The sequence below is a fragment of the Salmo trutta genome, chromosome 31 (genome assembly GCF_901001165.1).
Source record: "Salmo trutta chromosome 31, fSalTru1.1, whole genome shotgun sequence".
Lineage (NCBI taxonomy): Eukaryota > Metazoa > Chordata > Actinopteri > Salmoniformes > Salmonidae > Salmo > Salmo trutta.
Window position 1 is genome coordinate 22157291 of NC_042987.1, and position 25929 is coordinate 22183219.

The 25929-nt window shown below is 43.6% G+C and overlaps 2 protein-coding genes across 2 annotated transcripts; one reads left to right on the forward strand and one right to left on the reverse strand.

Moving 5' to 3' along the window:
- Positions 1-59: 59 nt before the first annotated feature.
- LOC115169762 (uncharacterized) lies at positions 60-12838 on the reverse strand. The gene is made up of 7 exons (XM_029725687.1): positions 12705-12838; positions 11655-11795; positions 11386-11493; positions 10152-10206; positions 6688-6754; positions 3466-3577; positions 60-1111 (listed from the first exon to the last, which is right to left on the reverse strand). The coding sequence occupies exons 6-7, from the start codon at positions 3546-3548 to the stop codon at positions 439-441; spliced, it is 756 nt and encodes a 251-aa protein (XP_029581547.1). The 5' UTR covers positions 3549-3577; positions 6688-6754; positions 10152-10206; positions 11386-11493; positions 11655-11795; positions 12705-12838; the 3' UTR covers positions 60-438.
- Positions 12839-20609: 7771 nt separating this feature from the next.
- Positions 20610-25722, forward strand: LOC115169763 (von Willebrand factor C domain-containing protein 2-like). Its single transcript, XM_029725688.1, has 3 exons — positions 20610-21207; positions 23120-23249; positions 23944-25722. The coding sequence occupies exons 1-3, from the start codon at positions 20860-20862 to the stop codon at positions 24129-24131; spliced, it is 666 nt and encodes a 221-aa protein (XP_029581548.1). The 5' UTR covers positions 20610-20859; the 3' UTR covers positions 24132-25722.
- Positions 25723-25929: the final 207 nt, after the last annotated feature.

Genomic DNA, 25929 nt, shown 5'->3' on the forward strand with positions numbered 1-25929 from the left:
TCTGAACAGACTATGGCTTTTGTTAGATGGGAGAAAGTAGATTATTAACAAACCATGTATTACAGCAATATGAACATTTATTTATCCAAATACAGTCGCATTTATTTACTTCAAAATACATTCAATAAATGGTTAAATTAGGTAGATTAAATTTTAGTCATTTCGAAAGCATCCAACCATATTGTGTCATGTGTTCACTTTCAGGTCTTCTATCAGTCTCTAGAAAAGGACAATATAACATCCCTGTGTCTCTTGGCTCATTGTGGAAGACTAGGGTTACTGTATTACTTTATATTAAAGAGATTACGATATCCCTTTTACAAGTATGAGTATTATTGAGCTCTGATGAGAGACTTGTCTCCTTTTAGGACCAGACTGCAGGTAGAACATGCATGACAGAGACTCACTATACTCTTATTCTGTAGTAAAGAGTTCAGTTTAGGAGGAGCTAACCAGGCTGTCCCCCTGCTGCGGCAGACACAGGTGCCTGGCCTCACTCGGCCCTCTGCTGGCTGGCCTCTGCACTGCGGGGGGAGCAGGGTGGAACATGCTTACGGGGCTCATCTGCTCACAGCTCCCTTTGCTCCCCGGAGCGTGTGTGGAGGAGCCTAGAGGACTGTGTCCACCAGGAAACAACAAGGGCCAGCTGTTCACTGAGTCTGACCATGAGTCATCATGTCTTTGAGCTCTCACAGTCACAGGCTGACCACTAGGCCTGCAAGTTCTGCCCTTTATTCTCTGTTCTGAGGCAGGGTTGAGGTAGGATCCATGGGTGGTTACTGTACTAGCTGAGGGGACGAGGGGCGGTAGGTAGCTGTCCCTGTCTTGAGCGGTGGTGGTGGGTTCTCTGTTGCAGGGGTGGGAAGCCTCAGAGCTCTGGCTGTGAGTCCTTGGATGTTTATGTTTAGAGGGTTGGAGAGGGCTGGATACTCTGGTGTTGGGTGAACTGCATGGCTGGCCTCTCATCCTGTCTAACGGAGGAGTCCTCCTTACTAGATGTACTACTAGTGGTGGACTGGGCCTGGTATGTGGAGGATGCAGTCTGGGGGCCACCACAGGGGTCAAGTGTCTCTGTGTCTCATCCGCAGACAAACCTGTCCATCCTATCGATCTGGGAATAACAACATTGCCATTAACACCATTCATGACAGCAAAGATCAACTAGGTTGCAATTAGCTAAATACTTTCACCAGATACTGTAAGTGATGACCTTGGGCTAGATTCTATCAGATCCGCGCTAGCCGACACCCGCATAGCGGTTGTTTTGATGGTGTCGGAGGTGGCACTGTGTTAGAGCGCTCAAATCCACAAGTGGCTCCCGGCATCATCCCTAAAGCGGACATTGCCATTGGCTGCACAGAGTCGCATTATTAGAAATCCCATGCAGCCTTGTTAACAAATTCAAACATTGGAATGTGAGACGTAATCTACACCTCGATTAGGGTGATAGAAATCCTCATTATTTTGTTGAATGATTTTCAATTTCAGCGTCATTATCTTTATATACAGTTGAAGTCGGAAGTTTACATACACTTAGGTTGGAGTAATGAAAACTGTTTTCTCAACCACTCCACAAATTTCTTGTTAACAAACTATAGTTTTGGCAAGTCGGTAAGGACATATACTTTGTGCGTGAAACAAGTAATTTTTCCAATAATTGTTTACAGACAGATTATTCCACTTATAATTCACTGTATCACAATTCCAGTGGGTCAGAAGTTTACATACACTAAGTTGACTGTGCCTTTAAACAGCTTGGAAATTTCGCGAAAATTATGTCATGGCTTTAAAAGCTTCTGATAGGCTAATTGACATAATTTCAGTGAATTGGAGGTGTACCTGAGGATGTATTTCAAAGCCTACCTTCAAACTCAGTGCCTCTTTGCTTGACATCATGGGAAAATCAAAAGAAATCAGCCAACACCTCAGAAAAAACATTGTAGACCTCCACAAGTCTGATTCATCCTTGGGAGCAATTTTCAAATGCCTGAAGGTACCATGTTCGTCTGTACAAACAATAGTACGCAAGTATAAACACCATGGGACCACGCAGCCGTCATACCGCTCCGGAAAGAGATGCGTTCTGTCTCCTAGAGATGAACGTACTTTGGTGCGAAAAGTGCAAATCAATCCTAGAACAACAGCAAAGGACCTTGTGAAGATGCTTGAGGAAACAGGTACAAAAGTATCTTTATACACAGTAAAACAAGTCCTATATCGACATAACCTGAAAGACCGCTCAGCAAGGAAGAAGCCACTGCTCCAAAACCGCCATAAAAAAGCCAGACTACGGTTTGCAACTGCACAGGGGGTCAAAGATCATACTTTTTGGAGAAATGTCCTCTGGTCTGATGAAACAAAAATAGAACTGTTTGGCCATAATGACCATCGTTATGTTTGGAGGAAAAAGGGGGAGGCTTGCAAGCCGAAAAACAGCGTCCCAACCGTGAAGCACAGGAGGGACTGGTGCACTTCAGAAAATAAATGGCATCATGAGGATGGAAAATTATGTGAATATATTGAAGCAACATCTCAAGATATCAGTCAGGAAGTTAAAGCTTGGTCGCAAATGGGTCTTCCAAATGGACAATGACCCCAAGCATACTTCCAAAGTTGTGGCAAAATGGCTTAAGGACAACAAAGTCAAGGTATTTGAGTGGCCATCACAAAGCCCTGACCTCAATCCTATTAAAAATTTGTGGGCAGAACTGAAAAAGCGTGTGCGAGCAAGGAGGCCTACAAATCTGACTCAGTTACACTAGCTCTGTCAGGAGGAATGGGCCAAAATTCACCCAACTTATTGTGGGATGCTTGTGGAAGTCTACCCGAAACGTTTGATCCAAGTTAAACAATTTAAAGGCAATGCTACCAAATAGTAATTGAGTGTTGTATGTAAACCTCTGGCCCACTAGGAATGTGATGAAAGAAATAAAAGCTGAAATAAATAATTCTCTCTACTATTATTCTGACATTTCACATTCTTAAAATAAAGTGGTGATCCTAACTGACCTAAAATAGGGAACTAGGATTAAATGTCAGGAATTGTGAAAAACTGAGTTTAAATGTATTTGGCTAAGGTGTATGTAAACTTCCGACTTCAACTGAAAATAGCCTGCACTTCCTCATTCTAAACTTTTAACGCGAATGGGATGGGTGTGGCTTCAAGACAATGACTGCAAGAGGAGCTGCTCACCAATTTGACGACTCCCAACGCAGTTTCCTTCCTCCGACACCACCAAAACATCAGCTTTGCGGGTGTCGGCTATCGCTGGTTAGTGCTTGATCTGAATGAATTTAGGCCCTTGTCTGGGAAGTATGCATGTTACCCTTATCAGACAAATAATCAAAGTGACCTTGGGCTTGACAACAGAAATCCCCTGAAAGCCTGTAAATCCACAGAAGTGGTAAAACAGGTTTTTTGGATCTGTTAGAAAGGAGAGTATAGAGCAGACTATAGAGGCCAACCCGGATCTGCTCTGCAGGCTTGTTTCCACAGGGGAGGAGGAGGGACAATAAGTGAGGCTGAGGCTCTGCTTCTTCAGATCCATCTGGATGGCTCTCCTCTCGTCCTTCAGCTCTGCAAATCAACCCACACCAGGAGAAAATCACTCACATTTCTACAATACTATTCTGCGGCAGTCAGACAGATTGGAAATGGTGAGAAGACTGACAGCCTGGTAGGCCTGTTTGAAATAAGCACCAGGATCCAAAGCCCAAAATAACAGAACATTGAGAGGTTACACCTGTTGACGGAGTGATGTAGTTCAATTACCACTCTAAAGTGACATCTATTAACCATTACCTTTTTCACCCAATTATTTGTGTGCAATGTTTTTCAATATTTGTAGCAGATGAGAACTTGACAACACTGGAAAAAAGGAGAAGTAAAAAGTATATTTGCAACAATAAACCACTAGATGGTAGTGAGGATCAATTGATCTGATTTTGTTCCAGATATGGAGAACATGTCAGTCATTTATGTCAGGTCAATACAAGAAGAAAGAAAGGCAACCAACTGTGTTTTTTAGGAGTTTTTTTTATCGGAAGTGTTTTTTAGGAAGTTTTTTTGGTAAGTGTTTTTTTAGGAAGTGTTCATTGCATAAATGTATGTCGTTATGTCCTTGTTATTTGTCTATTAATGTTCTGTATTATGTAACGTTTTGTGTTTTGTGTGGACCCCATGAAGAGTAACTGCTGCTTTAGCAGTAGCTAATGGGGTTCCTAATAAAATACTAACATCAAAAGACTTAGGACACATGTTACCAATTTATTTGCCTGGCTACACAGACTCATTGCTTCTCTGCAATGAGTCTGGATCTGAGTAACTCCTGACCCTTCACCGAATGCCAACCCAATCAGGGCCGTCTGTTTAGTCCAGAAACTGATGGGTTGGGCCAGAACCAGAACACACGTGGGTAAAGTGGTGGTTTGAAAATTGATCATTGGCTTTGATACTGTGATTGGTTAGAGATGATCCAATCCTTAATGACTTTATTTTGTACAACACCCTTCGTGCTCCTCGCCACATCAAACGGCTTCAATGATGGCAGTCTCACACTAAAGTATGTAGCGAACAACAGAGCATCGGAAGAATTTAGTGTGAGTCGTCAGGCTACCAATTTATACCTCCAAAGGGAGTGATAGTCATTGTCAGGGCAGTGTAGTTCACAGGTTACTGAAGACACTAGAACTCATGAAACCATTATGGATCGGAGTACAGTCACCTATATTAACTCTGGGCTCTGATGTTCACCTGACTCAATACAGATCAGTTATGTGAACCAGGAAAGTATATTACTGTTAGTGCCACAATCGTCAAAAGGAGTGGACCAATGCGCAGCGTGGTGAGTGTTCATCTTTGTATTTTAATTATAAATCAGAACATTACAAACAAAAGCATAAACAATGACAACGACCGTAACGTCTTGCAGGCTTAACAAGCAGTACAAAAATAAGATCCCACAACTACAGGTGGGGAAAGGCTAAGTATGATTCCTAATCAGAGACAACGATAGACAGCTGCCTCTGATTAGGAACCATACTCAGCTCAAAACAGTTCATAGAATGCCCCCCCCCCACCCTGACCTAACCACATAGGGAAACAAACCCTCTCTCTCAGGTCAGGGCATGACAGTACCCCCCCCCCCCCCAAAGGTGCGGACTCCCAGCCGCAAACCTGAACCTATAGGGGAGGGTCTGGGTGGGCATCTATACTTGGCGGCGGCTCTGGTTCGGGGTGTAGCCCCCACACTGCCCGCTGATCCCCCCGCTTCTCTGTCGCCGGAGGAACCAGATCGTGGATCATCGCCGGAGGCTCTGAACTGCCGACCGCCGCTGAAGACTCTGGGCTGCAGGCCGCCGCTGACGACTCTGGGCTGCGGACCGCCGCTGAAGACTCCGGACTGCGGACCGTCGCTGAAGGCTCCAGACTGGGGAGCGTCGCTGGAGGCTCCGGACTGAGAAGCGTCGCTGGAGGCTCCGGACTGGAGAGCGTCGCTGGAGGCTCCGGACTGGAGAGTGTCGCTGGAGGCTCCGGACTGGAGAGCGTCTCTGTAGGTTCCGGACCGGGGACTGTCGCTGCAGGCTCCGTGCCATGGATCATCACTACAGGTTCCGCGCCATGGATCATCACTGGAGGCTTTGTGCCATGGATCATCCCTACAGGCTCCGGGCCATGGATCATCACTGGAGGCTTCGTGCCATGGATTATCACTGGAGGCTTCGGACCATTGATCATCACTGGAGGCTTCCTACGTGGAGCTAGAACCGGTCTCACCGGACTGGGGAGACGCACAGGAGACTGGGTGCGCAGAGCAGGCACAGGGTATACTGGGCCGTGGAGGCGCACCGGAGGTCTGGAGCTCAGGGCTGGCACACCCCGTCCTGGCTGGATGGTCACTGTAGCCCAGCAAGGGCGGGGCGCTGGTACAGGACGAACTGTGTTGCGCTAGTGAACGGGGGGGTACCGTGCGTAGAGCAGGCGCAGGATAACCTGGGCCGTAGAGACGCACTGGAGACCAGATACGTTGAGCCGGCGCACTTCTTCCTGGCTGACGGCCAACTCTAGCACGGCAACGGTGAGGAGCTTGTACCGAGCGCACCGGGCTGTGAGTGCGCATGGGCGACACAGTGCGCATCACCGCATACCACGGTGCTTGTTCAGTCACTCGCTCCCCACGGTAAGCACGGGGAGTTGGCTCAGGTCTTAAAACCGCCTTAGCCAATCTACCCGTGTGCCCCCCCCAAAAAAAATTGGGCACTGCCTCTCGGGCCTCCGTTGTTGCCTTGCCTGTCAATCTCGTCACTGGACCTCCCTCGCTGTTTCCTAAGTATGATTCCTAATCAGAGACAACGATAGACAGCTGCGTCTGATTAGGAACCATCCTCGGCTCAAAACAAAGAAATAGACACCATAGAATGCCCACCCCACACCCTGACCTAACCACATAGAGAAACAAACCCTCTCTCTCAGGTCAGGGCATGACAGTTAGGTTGCAAAATGCTTTCCCAAAATGTCCAGGTTTTTCAGAAATCCCAGTTGGAGGATTCCTGAATTTTCTTGCTTTTTACATCTTGATTCCAGGAATGTTCCAACCAGGATTTCGGGAAAATCTGGGAATGTTGGTAAAGGTATCATAATTTTCCTACCCTAATACTGTATGACTGTACTGTAACTGTATCACCCACCTGTTACAGTGGGCTCTGGAGCCTCAGTGACATCATGCTGTGTCTGGTGTTCATGTTCTACAATCTCCTGCAAGAAGCGAATCACAGACAAGACAAAACACCACAGAACAGGTCAACTACCGGAGCCAGCTACTGGTGAGTTGGAGTCATGTACCCCAAGGACACAGCTGACAAATGAGAAATAAGGAAGATGGTGGGAGATGGGAGGGGGTGTTAAGACGTGAGCGACGAAACGATTCAGCAGCAGCAATGTTCGTTCCATAAGGATTTGGACTCTCTTTTTACATCTATATCCAGACTCAGGACATAAACCACAGCTCCAACCAACAGGCTCTTTACTCTGCTGGCAGCCGGGTCAGGTCATATATGTCCTGGTTTTACAATACCACTGGTAATGGATGATCATTAGCCAGGAGTCCCACCCACCCACCCACAAGCCCTGCTATTTGCTTTGAGGTATTTACGTAAAGTCTCACTGTCTGCCACTGGCATACCATGGAGCTATGCCTCGTCTCGACTCCCCACTGTGTAGCTAGCGGAGGGGTGCCGAGTGCCTAGCGCCGCCAGCTGATCGTCTTGGTTTTTTGAAATGCAAACAAACAGAAGTGGAGAGTGATCTAGTTACAGAGGAGGGTATTAATTTTAGATGTGAGGTCTGACTGATGGAAGGGTGGTTAGACTATCCTGGCGCAGGCTGCTACCAAGGGAGATGGAATACCAGACTGGTTCTGCATCCCTAATGGCACTCTATTCCCTATGTAGTGCACTACTTTTGACCAGGGCCTATTGGGGGAATAGGGTGATATTTGGGATAGGGACTGGGAGCTACACAGCCCACTGCTTCTCAATGGAGTGTTGACTCAAAACCCAAACTCTGCTTCGCAGAAACGGCTGCCCTTTTACTCTGAAAATAAAACAGCCTATTATTTCACTGTGGTGCAGTGGTAAAATGATAACTCTCCACACCTCCTTCTCAGTCTATTCTTTCTCCTACTTAAAGCAGTGTTATATGGGCTCTATTTGGGACCAAACCTACTAGTATACAAACTTCCAAAGCTTGACAATAATGAGATATTGTGGTAATTTAGTCATTATCCTGGACTGCCTGAGTGCTAAAACTGCAGATTCCTTTCCTGGTCCATGGCCAAGTCTATCAATTAATTCCAACAACCCCCATTCGAGGAAATCGGACATTATACCTGTTTGTAAAAATGGATGATTGATTGCTGCATGCTAAATGGGAATGAGATCATACAGTACCCTGGCTTGGTTCTGGCTGACCAGACTATGTTTCTGGCTGTAATGGGAAATTATTTGATTAATTGTCCTCCACAAGGAAATCTGAGAGGGAAATGTGGATCTCTCTCCGCCCGTTAGTACGGTCATACATTAGTCACACTGTTATATCTCAGCCAAAATGTATTTTGACTAAGCTTGCCATAGAGATCCGGCATTTACAAAATTACACTGTTTGGCCAAATGGCAAACTTTGAAAGGTCACACCTCTCACCCCATTTCACCTAAAGTCATGAAATTCAGTGCATACTGTAGGTCCCTCTCGTCACAAGGAACACATTTGCGTCAGGGACCCATAAGGACCCACATGTTGCAAACACTGTCAAGACTCAACATATGCAAGAACATTTATATCGGGGGCGCTATAGTAATCAATACGTTAGTCACACGTGATATCTCAGACACCACTGGCCCGATTTTGACAAAACTTGGATGAATCATGTTGTCACGCATGCTCCCGCTCTCCCTCTCTGGCGCTCGAGGGCGCCAGGCTGCCCTTCATTACACACACCTGTCACCATCATTACGCGCAGCTGCGCAATATTGGACTCACCTGGACTCCATTACTTTGTTGATTACCCCCTCTATTTCAGTCTGCTCCTCAGTTTGTTCCCTGTGTCAGCATTGATGCTATTATTTTTCCCCTGTCCAGACGCTGTTCCTGTTCTGTTTCATGTCTGTTGTTTATTAAATGTTTTTTAAACTCCCTGTGCCTGCTTCTCGTCTCCAGCGCCAATCCTCACATATGTGTCTTGCCATAGAGATGCATCATTTACAAAATGACACTGATTGGCCCAAGGGTGGGTGCTGCATCATTCGTGGGGGATGACATGTTTACTTTTGCCTTGATATTTTCCTGTATTTCAGTCTATAATTATCTGTTGTAACTAAGTACTGATGTTCCTACCTTTGACCTGTTTAACTGAGAGTATCAAACGTCTGCCAGTGTTGAATGTGATGGTTAAAGTTTGATGCCAGACTGAGCTGAGGTCACACTGATAATGTGTCTGTGACACTGTGTGATTCTATAGCAGCTGAGGTTGTGACTTGCTACAAGTCTCTTGGGATGGTGTTTACAGAACATTCAGTGCTATGTGATTAATATAGAAGGGCCTTCTCAGAGGAGGCCTTTAGACATTTTCTTTGCTGAATTGTTGTAATAAACCAGATGGATTTTTGATTGATATTATCTACGACCGCTATCCTTTTTATTCACCTGAAAATCTCCTTTACACTGGCTAAGAATTTTACTTCTGTTCATTATGCCTTTGAATTGCACTTTACATACTACAAAAATGCTGGTAGCAGAAACATCCCTAACAGACACTGTGCAATCCCATCCTAGTCCCTACATCTCAGGAGACGTGTCCTGCGTGTGATACTGGGTTGGAGATGTTTGACACGGCACATAAAAAGATGGCTCCCCCATCTGTTGGGCAGGGAACACCTACATCTGGTGTTCCGTTCTCCCTCCTTCAGTGCCAGAGGAGCAGGACAGAGGGGCAGCCAGCCCAGCCCCAGAGTATAGAGACTAGACTACTCAGTACAGTAGGAACTTGGACTGATTGAAAGAGGATCAGTCTTGTGCAGCAGTGTGTTTGGCCAGATCCCTGGAAAGACTTAGTGCCTCTGGCCTCAGCAGTAACCTTAGATTGAGGCTTTGCAGGCTGGGCGTATACAAGGAATAATATGCAGATTGCCAACAGCGGTTGAAGGCTGAAGGTAATCAGGTCCATCTGAGTGGGCTTGGTGATGACTGTCCTAGGTCAACAACAGGTCACATTGGTTCTCGCTGTGTTAACCAGGCGGCTGTAGGTGTCGGTGGCAGCCAGCTCTTGGCTTTTGGAGGAGCGAAAGGCTTGTTCTCTCTGTGGGGTCTTTCACATATTATATTCTATTTTTCATGGCCTTGGCTATAGCTCAGACCCGAGGTGTAAGCTGTTGAAGGCTTATTCAAGGACATCCCAAAGAAAAAGCTGACAGAGAAGAACTGACCTTTTAACTTACAAGTCTTCAGTGTATTCTGTATCTCAGTCCAAGCACATAGGGTACTGCAAGTGCAGTATATTTTCTGAGAGCACAGACAACATTTAAACTGGAACAATAGTGTGAATTTCCAAAATAGCAACCTCTCTGGTATTTTGATTGGAATCAAAACAAATTCTTACCTGCAGAAACTGCACTTGGCTTTTGAGCGCCTCACATTCTTGAGTCAGAACTGATCTGGTAGTGAGGAGAGAACACAATTTTAAGGTTAAACTCTAAAACCCTTGCAGTTCTTGACCTTTAACAAATTATAATAGATTATAACACATTTTAGTAAAACTATTAAACAAAAGAAAATTGCATAGTGTTAAACACAAACCAATTCAAATGTATACATAGCATGATATCAAGGTGCAGTTTTCCAGGAACTTGGCAGCCGGTTTTCATCGAATACCGCCTTGAATCCTAAACAGGCAGCCAAATGCACAACAGCATGTACTACATCCATATCTATTATACAACTTTTCTTATGGTATTGAGGGAGCCGTGGCCTATTTCTCTTTTTCGGTTATGCAACTATTGTAGACTTAATTCCCTTCTTTCTTTTTTTAGAAGCAAAGGAATCTTCTGCATGCTGAGGTCTGGTATTCATTTTCTTACAATGGGTGCTTTTGTTCTGTGCAGGGATGGAGAGAGGAGAGGGCTGGCTGGCCTCCACCCTCCGCCCTCCATCCCCTCCTCCTCTCCCCCAGCTCCCCACCAAGGCAGGCCCAGTGTTTGCAATCCCCTCCAGGCCTGGTTGGGTAGGGAGCTCCAGATGCCTGGCTCTTTCTGCCACAAGGCCAGGGGGGAAAGGGAACCAGGGAGGAGAGCAAGGCAGGAGAACAAGGGAGAGGAACTATGAGCAGGAGAGAGAGAGCAGGGATCTATGCACTGTAGATGACAAGACAGGAATACACTATAATGGAGAGAAGGAGAAAAGAGGAAGGTAGAAAGAGACAAAGCAGGGTGGTATCCTCGTATCGTAAAGCTACCCCCTTTCTCTTTACTGTAATGCCATGTTTGTACAATGATGAGGACATGTCTGGTCTGTCCAAACAGGCAGATTTAGAGAGGGCCAGAGTGGCAGAAGTCTGAAGAGAAATCTGACTCTGCACAGAGGAATGTGTGAGGAGGAAAAGGGGTCCCATTCCCACAGTCCCACAGCTGTATTCATTTCATTACAGCACTTCGCTGACTGTGGCTCACATTTACCCCATGGCTCATGGTCTTTCCTGTCTGGGACTCTTCATGGATGCAGACTAAGGTCTTGCAGTCACATATTCTGCAGAATTTCAACTGGTTGCATTTTATAGGGTGCATTACTTAAACATTAGTCTGTAATTGACATTTTGGAAATGTTGCTCAGTGACTTACTTGAGGTGGGCCACAACATCATCTATGTGGGTGACATTCAGCTTGTGTCTCACTCCATCAATGTCATCTTGGCTGGTAGTAGAGCTGACTGAGCTCTGGGAACAAGACCTGTCGGACCAGAAATGCATGTCTAAGCTGCATCCACATGACTGGAAATACACAATGACAATGTGTGTTTGCAACTGTCATTTTCCCTCTTGTGTTGTAGCAGTTGTATTACAGTATGTGAATGTATGTATGTGAATGTACCTCTTAACAGTCAGACTAACCTTTCTGCATGTTGGCTCTGGCTGTATTGTATTCCACTAGAGGGAGGCCTACTATTCACAGTGTCACAACGGTTGTTATGGACACCCAAGGCGTAATTCACCACACTAGGACTGTACCGGAATAGGTCGGCATCTCCATCCCTGAAAATCAATAGATACACACAAATAACCCCCAAGGTATTGTGAAGGAGTCAGAGAGGAGGGAATAAGATGACAAAGGAAGGAGAGAAATAGTGAGCCAATAATCTGGCCGCCCAGTTTTGACCCGTTGGTGCAACACAAAGTGAGTGTTGTATGTCTGTCAACCCTGACGGGCCAGGCGGCCAGCAGGCCTGTCCTGCTTTCTGAAATCCCCTTGTCCTAATGTTAAGACTACCATGCTGAAAATATTAAAGCAGTGGGGCAAAGAGAGAGATGGGGAGAGAGAGAGAGATGGGGAGAGAGAGGGAGAGATGGGGAGAGAAAGGGAGAGATAGAGATAGAGATGGGTAGAGAGAGAGAGAGAGAGAGAGAGAAGGGGAGAGAGATGGAATGAGAGAGAGAGAGAGAGAGACAGAGAGAATAAATGAGAATGGTACAACAGCAGCAGTCCTGCAGCCTCCAAGAGTCACCAGCTATGGAACAAGGCCTGTTGAATGAGGGGTGAGGGGGGTGAGGAAAACACCCCAGCAGTGTCAAAGTAGGGCTGTTATGTTACTAGGCTGAGGGATTTAAATCAGGAGGCTGGTGCAGAGTGGACACTCCCATTTAGCTGCACCTGCCGAAACTCTTTTGATCTCCAGGAAAAGGGCTGTTGCAGATGCTGGCCAAGGATGCCCAACCCTTTTTAAAATCACAAAGGGTTGCGTAATTACGGAGAAATACTGCTCAGTCCAAGTGGAAAATAGGAAGATAGGCTACTCCCCCATGAAATTAAGGACCGGAAAAGCTTACAGAATGCATCCTCTCTTTTTGGTCAAAGCCAACATCTAAGCTATGGCCTGTTGTGGATAGCTAACTCTGACCCATATATCAGCAAACTTGATTATCGATGGAATACAAAATACTGACTGTATTGAAGCTTGCAGCTCTTGAGTCCTATGCCTGAGTCTTACACCGCAGTGCACAACTTCTGGTGAACAAGACCGTGTGGAGGGTGAGTAGAGGTAAGAATCCCATTTCAGTGGCAGGCTGCTAGTGGAGCTACCGGGTCTAGCTGTAATGACAGGAACAGAGGCTACATTGTGAGGCAGTGTAGTACATATCACTAAGTAGCTTACTCCCAGAGAGAGGAGGAGCCCTGATCTCAGCTAACAAAGATGGCATAGACGCCCGCCACAACATCAACAACCACCCCAGACCATTCAAATCCTCCTCCTGTCCTGGAAGATTGATAAACTACAGACGTAAAATAAGTTACACCACAGCCACTTTTAACGTTTCCCACTTCCCAGCTCCTCCCGCTCCAATTGTTATGCTAGTTCCGTTCAGAGATTTAGGACCTCCTTGGGCCCGTTTTCAGAAAGCCTATTTATTCAGAGTACTTTTACTCAATGGGCATTCAGCGTACCCCCTATTTCTCTCCATAATGGGACAGGTGCAGCTGCAATGAGGACGCCGACCACAAATAACTAAGACAATGGCATGGAGGGAGGACCACACAACGGGACAGGTGATCTGAAAAGTTGCCAACCACCTCCATTAAATCAGTTCACTTTCAAACAAGATTAATCTTAGCTGCTAAAGTCAGACACCCTTGTTCATCAAACCCCTCAGCTGTAGGGTATTTAGTCAACTCAACAGTTTCCTGCTTTGGGTAAGATCGATTGGTCAAGGATAAAGAGAAAGCTCCCAACCTGGAGCGATATTAAAGGGAAATGATCCTGCAGCTTTGTCCTGAAAGCAGATCAGCTGATTTACAGTGAGGCCCTTAATTTGCTAATCAAAGAGAGGGGGATCATGGAGGATATACACACAGACTATATTCCAAAGGGTACCCTATTCCCTACATAGTGCACTACTGAGCCCTATGGGCCCTGGTCAAAAGTAGTGCACTATATAGGGAATAGGGTGCCATTTGGGCCGCAAACACAAACACAGGGCAGAGGCAGAGACCAACAGGACCAACAAGCAGGCAGCAGGGTGGTTGGCACTTGGCAGGGGTTCAAAGCAGAACGTAGTATCAGGGATAACATGGTACTGATACCCAAAGTCTTAGCATTACCTCGTTGATTTGTCCACAGGACGTCTGGACGTGCCGACAGAGTTTGTTTGAAGTGGGTTTAAGATGAAATAATTCCTGAATGATACACATTCCTAGACTATTCCTAGTATACCCTTTAATAGTCCCATAGTCTTAGCTAAATCTGATCTGATTTAAAGTAACAATAAAGCTATGAATGACAGTTTTTGTGAGATAGCCACTGCCAATACATTTCTAACTGGTGCATCACATTTATTGGATACAATCTTCAGTGATTTGTGTTTTTCCTGAATGGCAACAAAAACTCCAATTATAGGGGCAGAGTTGAAGTGGAGCTACATTCTTCAGAGCCTCCAACCAGTTGCTGAGGGACGGACACGCCTCCCCTTCAAATAGGTACCTGTAAATTACTGCCTTTTGTTGGACAAACGGGCTCATCCGGATGCAGACTTAATGTTGGGTGGGCAGTATAAAAATAGGGCCCCCATTTGGGGGGGTTCTAGGTGATTTGTTGCTTTAGGCTACACAATATAAAACAATATTTTAAAAATTATGAAACCTCAAATTCTGCCTTGTGCTTTTACCATTAGGACCATAACATTTACAGACATTTTGGAACCTTACTATCTTCTTTGATCTAATTATTACCAAACCATTTGTAACTGAATGAAAACACAGTAAGCATTTAAAGATGTCATTGTTGAAGAAAACTAAAGGTAGAAAGTGTGAAACAAGGGTCCTGACCCCTAGGCCCAACCCTTTCCCAGTGGAAATAAAAGTCTCAATGGTTTTACTGGGGTCAGAACATTTATCACCTGGAACAAAATAAAACAGGCAGGGAGGGAGAGACAGGGAGAAGAAGCCTGGTCTGGGAAACGAGATCTACAGACATCCCAACAATGTTGGTCCTCTGTCTGATGAATGAAAATGTAAACATATATTTTTTTCTCTCAAAATTCAACCGTTAGGCAATCATGGCATAAGAAGAAGTGTTGGTGTTTGACAATTTGATAAATGCCTTATCAATTCCAATCTGAATAGCAAACTAGAAGAGGAAGGGGAAGGAAAGGAAAGCCAACAGGGTTATGGTAGTTTCTTCCAAAGCTTTTTATTGTTGCTGATATTCAAACAAGTTGTCACCAATAGGCTACTTTGTATTAACATGTTGGTGTTACATAGTTCTTAAGTAACTGCATTGTAATTGCATAGTATTGGCTTGTGTCCCAAAATGGCTCCCTATTCCCTACATAGGGCACTACTTTTGACCAGAGTGCTATGGGCCCAGGTTATAAGTAATGGACTCTATAGGGAAAAGTGTTCCATTTGGGACACAGGCATGGAGTTGAGTAATCACACAAGAGTCTTCTCCTCACCTGCCCTCCAAGGCTGCTCTCTCTCTCACGGTCCCCAGCAGCAGTTGGATCTCAGCTTTCAGCAGCTCCTTGATGGCAGGGGGGTCAGCCAGGGGGGAGTGAGGTGTCTTCAGCCTGTTACCCAGTTTATGGTGCACCGTCTGCCAAATCTGCTGCCACAAAGTCACCTGGAAGTAGGAAACATGGGGATACATGGGATAGGACATCAGGAGACAACACTGTGTAACTTTAGGCTTATAATGAGTGATGAGTCATTATGAATGATGAGGTTTCAGAAAGTGAAATGTACATGATATTCAATTAAGACCCTGGCCCATCGGCATCTTATAATATAAGTGTTCTATTTAATAATGTGCCCTGGCCACTGTTGGGCATAGAACTACTGCATGTGTTTTTCAGTTGGCTGGTTTCCCCCAACAAGTTTGCACATTACTCTTTAAAAACATTACCTTCAAGGAAAAAACTATTAAAGGGGCTACTGCTGAAGAAAAAAAAGTGAAAGTATTATGAAATTGTAGCCAGACAGGAAAAAAAGTGGAAGTGTTATGAAACTGTAGCCAGACAGGAAAAAAAGTGAAAGTGTTATGAAACTGTAGCCAGCCAGGAAAAAAAGTGGAAGTGTTATGAAACTGTAGCCAGACAGGAAAAAAAGTGAAAGTGTTATGAAACTGTAGCCAGCCAGGAAAAAAAGTGGAAGTGTTATGAAACTGTAGCCAGACAGGAAAAAAAGTGAAAGTGTTATGAAACTGTAGCCAGCCAGGAAAAAAAGTGGAAGTGTTATGAAACTGTAGCCAGACAGGAAAAAAAGTGAAAGTGTTATGAAACTGTAGCCAGACAAAAACAAAAGTGAAAGTGCTATGAAACTGTAGCCAGCCAGAAGGGGGAAAAAAGTGAAAGTGTTATGAAACTGTAGCCCCCCCCACCAAAAAAAGTTAAAGTGTTATGAAACTGTAGCCCCCCCTCCCTAAAAAAGTGAAAGTGTTAGGAAACTGTAGCCCCCCCTCCCTAAAAAAGTGAAAGTGTTATGAAACTGTAGCCCCCCCTCCCTAAAAAAGTGAAAGTGTTATGAAACTGTAGCCAGACAACAACAAAAAAAGAGGAAAGAGAAAAAGTCAAGCAAATATTGTGGCTGATGGCAGAGGCACAGTGTTGGTGAAGTAGTTTAAAGTCTGGAGTCTATTACATGTTTTCTGCACCTGGTCCCTGACATTCAGTGTCTATGCTCCATGGAAAGGCCAGCTTCAAAGCCCACTGTTGTCCAGAGGAGAACATTTAAACACGGTCGTTCCCTGTGTCTTTAAATCTGGCTGTGCCCTCACATACGCACACACACACACACATACACACACACACGCTCGCACACACTACCACAATGTCTAGCTGAACTCTGGCTAGGCAGCCACACACTGCTTCTCATAAAGCCCCAGCAAGCCATTCTCTATGCAGGTGTTTATGGAGTGAGCCCCCAGGATGCTAACAACAGTAACAAGCTGTTCATTACTTAATTAATCTCCAAGTGAAACCCATCAGATGCCATGGGGAAAGAATTACGGTGTGGTTAACCTGAGTTGTTGACTCATTGTTGTTGTTGTAACTTCACAATGGAGATTGAAGATGTTAAATGTGGAACGTGGTAAACATTTGAAATAGGCTAATCTAATAATATATTTTTCATGCTAGCCATCCACAAACCAAACACTGACTGAATCCTATGCAATATCCAGTTGCACAGGCATTACTAATGTCCGGAGAATATATGATAGCTCAAACCCACATGGTTTGGCAGAGATCCAAGGAAACGTGTCCTGGCCTCCTCATATCCTGTGCTAAACTTAAAAGGAACTGCTGCAGACAATGGTGACCTTGATGGAAAGAAGGCCAGTCTGGGTAGTATTATTATGATTCTCATCTAGAGATTTAACGCTGAGGGAAAGCATTAATTTACTACAGGGTAGAAAGCAACAACAACAAATAATACTGAGGGAAATGTAAGGCTGGTTGAGTGAATAGGGCTCACATGCTTTTTTTTACTAGAAGTTCTTCCTTCCCTACCTACATGTACAAATGACCACGACTAACCTGTACCCCCGCACATTGACTCGGTACCTGTAGCCTCGTTATTGTTATTTTATTGTTACTTTTTACTTTTGTTTATATAGTAAATATTTTCTTAACTCTATTTCTTGAACTACAGTGTTGGTTAAGGGCTTGTAAGCATGTGACAAATCAAATTTGATAACTAAAGAGTTTTGAACCAGTCAGCGCATAGAAATTATGTCATGTATATGCTCATAACAATCTTATCAACAAGGCAGGGTTAGCCCTCTTAACCCCTAAATTGGCCCATGGGGTGCTAAGCTATTTTGAGGGCCTGTGTCATTTTTCTTCTATTATGCAACTACTCCTGGGATCTCCTTCATTACATGTTTGTCCTGTAGAGTGTGACTGTATTTACACTACTGAACTGATCTAATATGGACATTTAAAACATTGCCCCTAGCAGAACATAACTGTAGGATGACATCACTGGGGAGAGTTAAGACTGGAGACTCAGACAGGAAATGGGTGGTTTCATACATATTTATTTTTCCTTTTTGAATATGAACCCTGAATTATCTACTTCAATTGAAGTTACTCCTACATTGCTAATGTGGTTGTAATTCCCTAGCCAGCCTGGTATAATATTATGCTAATTACTCATAGCCTGTTGACCTGTTGTATGCTACTTGATAACATCTTCAGACGGAGTAGTTGGCTTCAGAATAAACAGTTTAAAGCAGTAGGTGGCCCATGGGCCAAATACGTCCCGTGGGTGATTTTATTTGCCTCTACACCCCCCCCCCCCATTTTTCTGAGCAAATAAATAAATAAAAGTTGGTACTGGGCTGTACGCACTACCCTCTGTAGCGTCATCGTTGTCGGTGATCAGGCCTACAGTACCACCGTTGTGTCATCAGCAAACTTAATGATGTTGTTGGAATCGTGCTTGGCCACGCAGTCGTGGGTGAACAGGGAGTACAGGAGGGGACTAAATACACACCACTGAGGCCCCCTATGTTGAAGATCAGCGTGGCCGATGTGTTGTTACCTACACTTACCCCCTGGGGCGGTCCGTCAGTAAGTCCTGGATCCAGTTGCAGAGGGAGGTGTTTAGTCCCAGGGTCCTTATCTTAGTGATGAGTTTTGTGGGCACTATGGTGTTGAACACTGAGCTACAGTATTCTCACATAGGTGTTCCTTTTGTCCAGGCTGGAAAGGGCAGTGTGGAGTGAGATTGAGACCACATCATCTGTGCATCCGTTGGGGAGGTATGCAAATTGGAGTGTGTCTAAGGTTTCCGGGATGATGGTGTTGATGTGAGTCATGACCAGCCTTTCAAAGCACTTCATGGCTACCGACGTGAGTGCTACGGGGGCGGTAGTCATTTAGGCAGGTTACCTTCGCTTTCTTTGTCAAATACGATATCTGTTTGGGATTGTTGCTGTTAATTTGCAGTGTACAAATTATTTATATCTATGTTCCGGCCCCCCAACCATCAGCTCAAGAAAAAAATGTCCCCACAGCTAAATGTAATTGGGGACCCCTGGTGTGAAGAAAGTCTCGAGCCACAGTGTGAGTGAGTTGTTTTGGAACAATCTGAGGACCTAGTCTTGAATAGCTGCATGCATAGCCTCACTTAACTAGAGCTCCTTGTGTTTACACAACATCTCATTCTACATTGTAGAATCTATCTAACGCTTTCATGCCTTGTTGTGATTACTTGCTGTAATTGTGGCATGTTCACAGTTTAATGTAATCTATTTAAAGTACTAATGCATAGCATTTGCCAACGATATAATATTATCTAGTAGTTACTTCTATCTTGAGTTAGGAGAGTTTATTGAGTCAAGGGAACTTGCTCAAGTGATTTCCAGTCCACCCTTATTGTTTTGGCCAAATGTAATGTGTCAGCTATTGCTGATTGCTACCTAAAGACAGCTATTTGAACCATGCAGGACCATGGTCAGTAATTCCTCCAACATGAAATAGCATCCTTAAAGTGACAACCAGAAGTTGAAACAATAACAATGCTCTCCCCACCACTGTTTCGGTAAAAAGCTGAGGGATGGATATATGTAACCACTCTCAAATTCAAATTCATAGACAGAGCTATGGATGCAAGGAGTGACCATCCATGATATCAAAAGTATAGATTTAGCCATCTTTTAAAGCTATACAGTTTTTGCTTACATTTACTTTGTTTGCAAACATTGGATTAAAACAAGTTCATATTCTGGGTTCTAGTGGGGTATGACAGTTGAACTAGCTAAAGTCATATGAGGCATTTAATAATCAATGGATATAGCTAGCTATATCATTCATGTATAGGTTTAAAAATGTATGTAGCAACTGCAGATTGTCCCTTTAAAATGGCGTGGTCCTCACCTCAGTATGAATCTCTGTGTACACGTCAATCAAAGTATCTCCAAACAAGCCCCGGATTTCTGGGAGCTCTGGCTCCGGGACTTGCTCCACGATAAGATTCCACACATGGAGTGGACATTCAGATTCTTCCATGAAGACACTTAGGAGTTTAAACGGTCTAACAGAGGGGACAATTGAAACTAGTCATTGGCATATGTCTGGTCTAGAAGTCATTTGCTTCATAATAATAATTTGCCGGTTTTGCCAGCAGTAGCAGAAGTGTGCTCGTCGTGGGTTGCCTGTCTCATTTGTTAACGTTAGCTATCTAGTTAGTTGTTAGATAGCATCTCAGTAACATTAATTTAATAATTTAATGCACATTATATTTGTGCTTAAATTTTACATTTTAAAACTTGAGAGAAATGTGAGCTAACCTGCTAGTTAGTAAATCAAAGACTAAACTTACCTTGTTGCTTCCTGTATCCAGTGTAAACATTATTGTATCCAAGGCAGACACATCGCGAGATCAGTATCCCTACCTCTGCTTAGAATAAACTCTTTCTTGTGTAAATAAAATGTTCAGTAGTTTAATTCTGTCCCCTGGAAAATCCATGGGAACATTATTTCAGCTTCATATTATAGTCTACAGTTTTATTGTTGTACTTTTATTATTGCATTAACCCGGTTGAATACAAAGTCAAACCAGATATATTTTCTATAATAACCACACGTTAATATTTTATTTCATACAAAGGAACGATAACAAAAAGAGAGCATTGTTAGTTAATCTTATTTCAAAGGCAGTTTAAATATTGTGTCTAGCTAACGAATATCAGTAGCCATAGTTATTTATGTAGGGGAAACCCCCTTCTCATAATTTTGACCATAGTGAGTAGGAGGTTAAAGCTCATAGGCAATTTATGGGGGGACGGACCAGAGTCTCAGCACTAAACTGGGTAGTCACGTGTAAATTGAAACGTAACCCCCGTAGAGGCGTAATAACTTTCCCTCTCTTTGCACGTTTCAGCTTCGGATCTGTGCGAGACCGGCTGGGCAATCGAGAATATAGCCTCAATTGTAGGCTAGATGCACATCTGGAAATGTTATGAGGATTTTATATTCTTCAACAATGTGGCATAAACTGCTAAATGACCATAAGCACTAAAGCACATTGTGTATTTTTTTTTATCCTGGACACTGGAACAAACACAATCTCTTTCGTCTTGTTTTGGATATTTTTTTGGTCATGAAAATGGTTTCAAAGCAGCACTATTCGATGGGGGTTATGCATTCCGTGTTGTCTCTACTGTTCTGTGTCCAGTTCGGTCTGTCTTTCTCTGTGGCTGGACATGAGAACACCTGTGATGCGAACGGCAGCGTCTACTATGTGGGAGAATGGTACTTTCTAGAATCGGACCACTGCACGCAGTGTGAATGCACCACAGAGGGGTCGTCTTGTGCACGGACGGAGTGTACCTCTTTGCCGGCCGCTTGCATCCATGTCAGCCACTATCCCACTGACTGCTGTCCAAGATGTGAGAAAATAGGCTGCGAGTACCGGGGAGTGGTGTACGAACTGGGACAAAACTTCCAGGTAGGCTACAGCAAGCATAATCCCCTACTTGGCACGATATGATCAAGTTAAACTTTACCTGGAATGAATAAACATAATATGTATGTGATGTCATTACTTCTCAAATGTCTATTGAGTTGATTAATATTGCTTTTCCTCTTACTATAATAAGCGTTGTGCTACTTCCTGAAATCGTCTCTCCAAAGTCTCTCTGTGCGCAATTACGCATCAGCAATTTTGGATATATTTTTTTCAAAAGTAACGTATTTGATTCACTGTTAACATGTCTCTTAATATATCACTGCATACGCGTCTTATGACTCAGAATAACTGACAAGCAGCACATTTCATTTTCTTTCTTTCCGGAAACATCTCTGGGCGTCGGACTGTTTCTGGCACTGTATGCAGATACATTTTCGAATATGGCTAAATTGCGCAACCCTGTGGTTTGTTGTTGAACTACTAATTGCTATGAAAGCTTGTTCTTTCAAGTTTCAAATCAAATCAAATGTTATTTGTCACATGCGCCGAATACAATAGGTGAAGTCCTTACCGTGAAATGCTTACTTACAAGCCCTTAACCAACAATGCAGTTCAAGAAATAGAGTTAAGAAAATACTAATAAACTAAAGTAAAAAAAAAGTACAAAATAAACACAATAAAATAACAACAACGAGGCTATATACAGCGGGTACCGGTACCCGGTGTATATAGCCTCGTTCGCTACAGTAGCAGCTGAAGCTTTTCCTCACAGGGACTGTAACTGGTGAAGATACTGCCACATGGAGGCAGTATGATGCTTTTGAATGATACACTTAACAGCAAGTCTATTCAAATGTGACAGTGCATATGTAAATTGAGAGAACAGATATAGATACAAATCCCCTTTTGATATTGAGGTTCTTCTGGAGGCGCATTGTAAATATTTTGATAATCTCCTTCGTAGTCCTCAACCATTCTATAGAATGAGTTTTTCAGTTATGTTTGCTGTTTGTTTTGTTCTTCTAATTACATCTGTGTTTCTTGTTTCTGATTATGTTGCTGTGCTATTGATTACGTACAGCTTTGTTGTCTGTTCATGTAGTTAGTAGAGTCATTAGCCACACCCTTGAAGAATAAACTCAGCCCTCTGATTTGTTTCATTTGATTCAATGGGTAGCGGAGACCAAAGCCAACCAAGCCAAGCAGTACCCCCTAAGTCAATGAATTAGAATATGAAACAACTCTGGCAACAGAAAGCCACGCAGAGAGATTTACTTGTGGCTCATTGTCCTTTTGATGAAGTTATTATATAGGCCTCTGACACAGTACTGGAGGAGCTCAGAGACATTTAGCCCAGGGCCTCATAGAGTTTTCTTCTTCCACTTCATTTAACCCACCCTCTGTATCTGAACCTCAGATATGCTGATAAACATCCAATACCATGACAGGGGAATACATCTGGCAACAGTTTAAATGAACTGTATACCATAAAGCATATACTATACATATACAAGCACATCTTAAACATGGCATTATGGTTATATGTCAGACTTCTCTTTTTCAGATATATCTTGAAATGGGCAATAGGCTAGCATCTACACTAATGCTTATAGCTCAGGAAAACCAACATGCCGTCACAGTTACATTTGTCACAGTTAAACTGAAAGCACCTGCATAAGTCAATCTTATCGTTGTAGAATCAATCGATTGCCCTGTCTCTTTGAATGAGCACTTTTTTCTGTCCAACTGCTCATGTCTATCAGTGATATCTGCCAGTGGCTGTCTAAAGAACACTAGAAGGTCTATGTACTGTATGTGGTTGCATCCCAAATGTCACAACATTCCCCTTTGGGCTCTGGTCAAAAGTAGTGCACTATAAAGGGAATAGGGTGCCATTTGGGATGAAGCCTCTGTCTCTGACAGCCTGTGTTTTGTTCTGTGTGATTGGCAGCCCAACGAGTGCGAGCAGTGTACCTGTGACAGTGACGGCATCGCCCGCTGCCTGGTGGCAGACTGTGCCCCCCCGCCCTGCGTCAACCCTATCTACACCAAAGGGAAGTGCTGCCCAGAGTGCCCAGAGGGTAAGTAAACTGACCAGTATACATCTCATGGATATTTATGACATAGAACCCCCCGCCATACTTAGCAGAACCACCTTGTTAAAAAATCCTGGGGAGAACCCTGAGAAGTATTTAGTTCCATTCTATTCGAGCCAAAGGGAGATGAGAGAGGGCTAGAGACAGGGAAGAGGATGTTCTGACTCCTCACATTGTCTATTCTCTTCATAATTTACCCCTTAGAGTGATGCATGCCATTAGTTTTGTCACATTACTGTTGTCAGCACCACAAGCAACAATACATGAAGGTGATCATTTATCCAAACAAATGGAAGTAGAGGTAGTGGGGGACAGAATTAGCAATATATGCATGAAATAATCCGCTTCACGCACCATTACCGATGACTGATTCTCTCTCTCTCCTGTTCTGCTGAGACACTCATTAGCTTTTAAAAGGAAGTTTATCGAGTTGGAAAATAGCCAAATGAAGATGCATTCATTGTTTGAGTTTAGGTGGTCTATGACTGCGTAATTAAGAGTATAGCGTTTTTTCAAACACAGTACTTCGGAGGTAATCAATATTTATTTTCTGAAATTCAACTGATCATAAAAATATCCTCTCCTCTTTATGGTAGAGGTGACCGTTTATCCTCATAGAAAGAGAAGCGCATTGGAAAATATCACAACCATATAGCAAGTTAACAGTGTGATTCCCCAGGGCCCAACTGCTATGTGGATTCAACCCGGAGCCAGGTGATTCCAGGAGGTGAGCCACTGTGGGTGGACTCCTGCACCAAGTGCCGCTGTCACGACTCAGGTGACGCTGGCTACTGGGAGGGCAACCGCTTGGCCACATGTTCCCGCGTACGCAACTGCACCCCTGGAGAGACTAGCCAGAAGAACTGATGAAGTAGCACCAGTCATTTGCCCCGGTATAGGGTGAAGTTGCCCCTAGACACTGATTTTGGGTCAGTTTTGGATTTCCCCCCACTAATGGTTAATGTTAGGATTGGAGGAGGGGGAGCTGATCCTAGAACTGTACCTAGAGGAAACTTCTCCCCAGAGCGATTTGCCCCTGAATATTTGGTGGTTATCAGCAGGACGGTTAGAGTGTTGGGCTAGTTACTGAAAGATCGCTGGTTCGAAATACCCAAAAGAACCGGTCGATGTACCCTTGAGCAAGGCACTTATCCCTCATTTGCTCCATAGGCACCATACTACTATGGCTGACCCTGTAAAACAACACATTTCACTGCACTTATCCGGTGTATGTGACAATAAAATATATTTGTACATTTTTACTGTAGCATTTATTACCAACACTTTTACAGCAGAAAAATCCAACTGTAACTACTATGTGAATGTATTTTTCGCTCTCTTGTCTAAACCTATTCCAAAGAGACTGGAGTTGTTTTGCTGGCATTATATTGCAATATTCATGTATTATCAATAAATGAACATGTCAAGAGGCAGTTCACTCTCAAATCGAAGTTTGACTGAGGTTTTCAGACTTAAAAAGTGGTCTAATGTCAAGATGAGTACACGTCCCACACCATCTGCTGTCAAGATCCAACAATAAGCCTCAAACTCAAATATTTCCCATTCATTTAAGATGGAAGCCTTTATCTGTTAGGGACCATCTCATGATTCTCTTCTTGATATTAGACCACTTTTGAGATCTGACAACACATCTGAATAACTTTGATTTTGGAGTGAACTATCTTTTTAACATTCCTTGCCAAAAACATTTCCTAATATAGTTGAAGGAGGGGGCAGTTTGACCCAACTGAGAGTCTGAAGACCTCTGCTTTCGTGTGTGTACTCTAAACAAGGATTAAGCAGGTGAAGTAGCCACATATTTTTACACTAGTACAAATGTTTCAATGTGGTGTAGATGATAGGGACTATCCTACATTTTGGGATGTTATACTTCTCTAGTAGTGTTATTGGAAGATTTTGACCAACTTCGATGGATATTAATTGAGGTATACCATCTCCATCTTATTTAAATTGGTCATGAATGGAACATTAAATATATGAAGATAATTGAGAGGTTCTGAAAGCTAAAGGTTAGTGTAAGCAACATTACATTTTTTGAATGAATGCTATAGGTTTGTAAACTATAAACAACTCACTATCAGAATGTCAGAGATGCATAGGTATGAACATGAAAACGAAACAATGTATACTTTCTTCCTTCATGTCCGTTCTTAAGGGACCATTGCATGAAAACCATTAAAGGCAAGAAACCGTTCTTCTTGTGTATGTTGTTGTGTAGCATATTGGTCTATGCTGGCATGGATAGACTTTATGCCAACATCCAAGCTGTGTCATTTCAGGCAAGGCTCTCATTACAATTCTCTAGTCGACTCTCCTAATACCATGTCTCTTGATTATGTTACTGAAGATGTTGTATGTTGTTTATCTTTTATCCATACCTTTGGGAACTCCCTCCATCTTTCATAAAAAAACGATGTAAACTTACAGTAAGTGAAAACAAAGTGTCCTTGTATGTCCATTAACTACACTGTACACTGTCCACTACAGTGTGGTGCCATTGTTGTGTAGAAGGATGTTTATTTATTACACACTGGATGTCTTGTCACTAAGGGGATGCCAGCGGTTCATTGTTCAATTTCCCCAAATCCCTCTTGTCGACAGTTTGGGGACAGAGCTCGCCCCTCAACAATAACTGTTAGGTTTT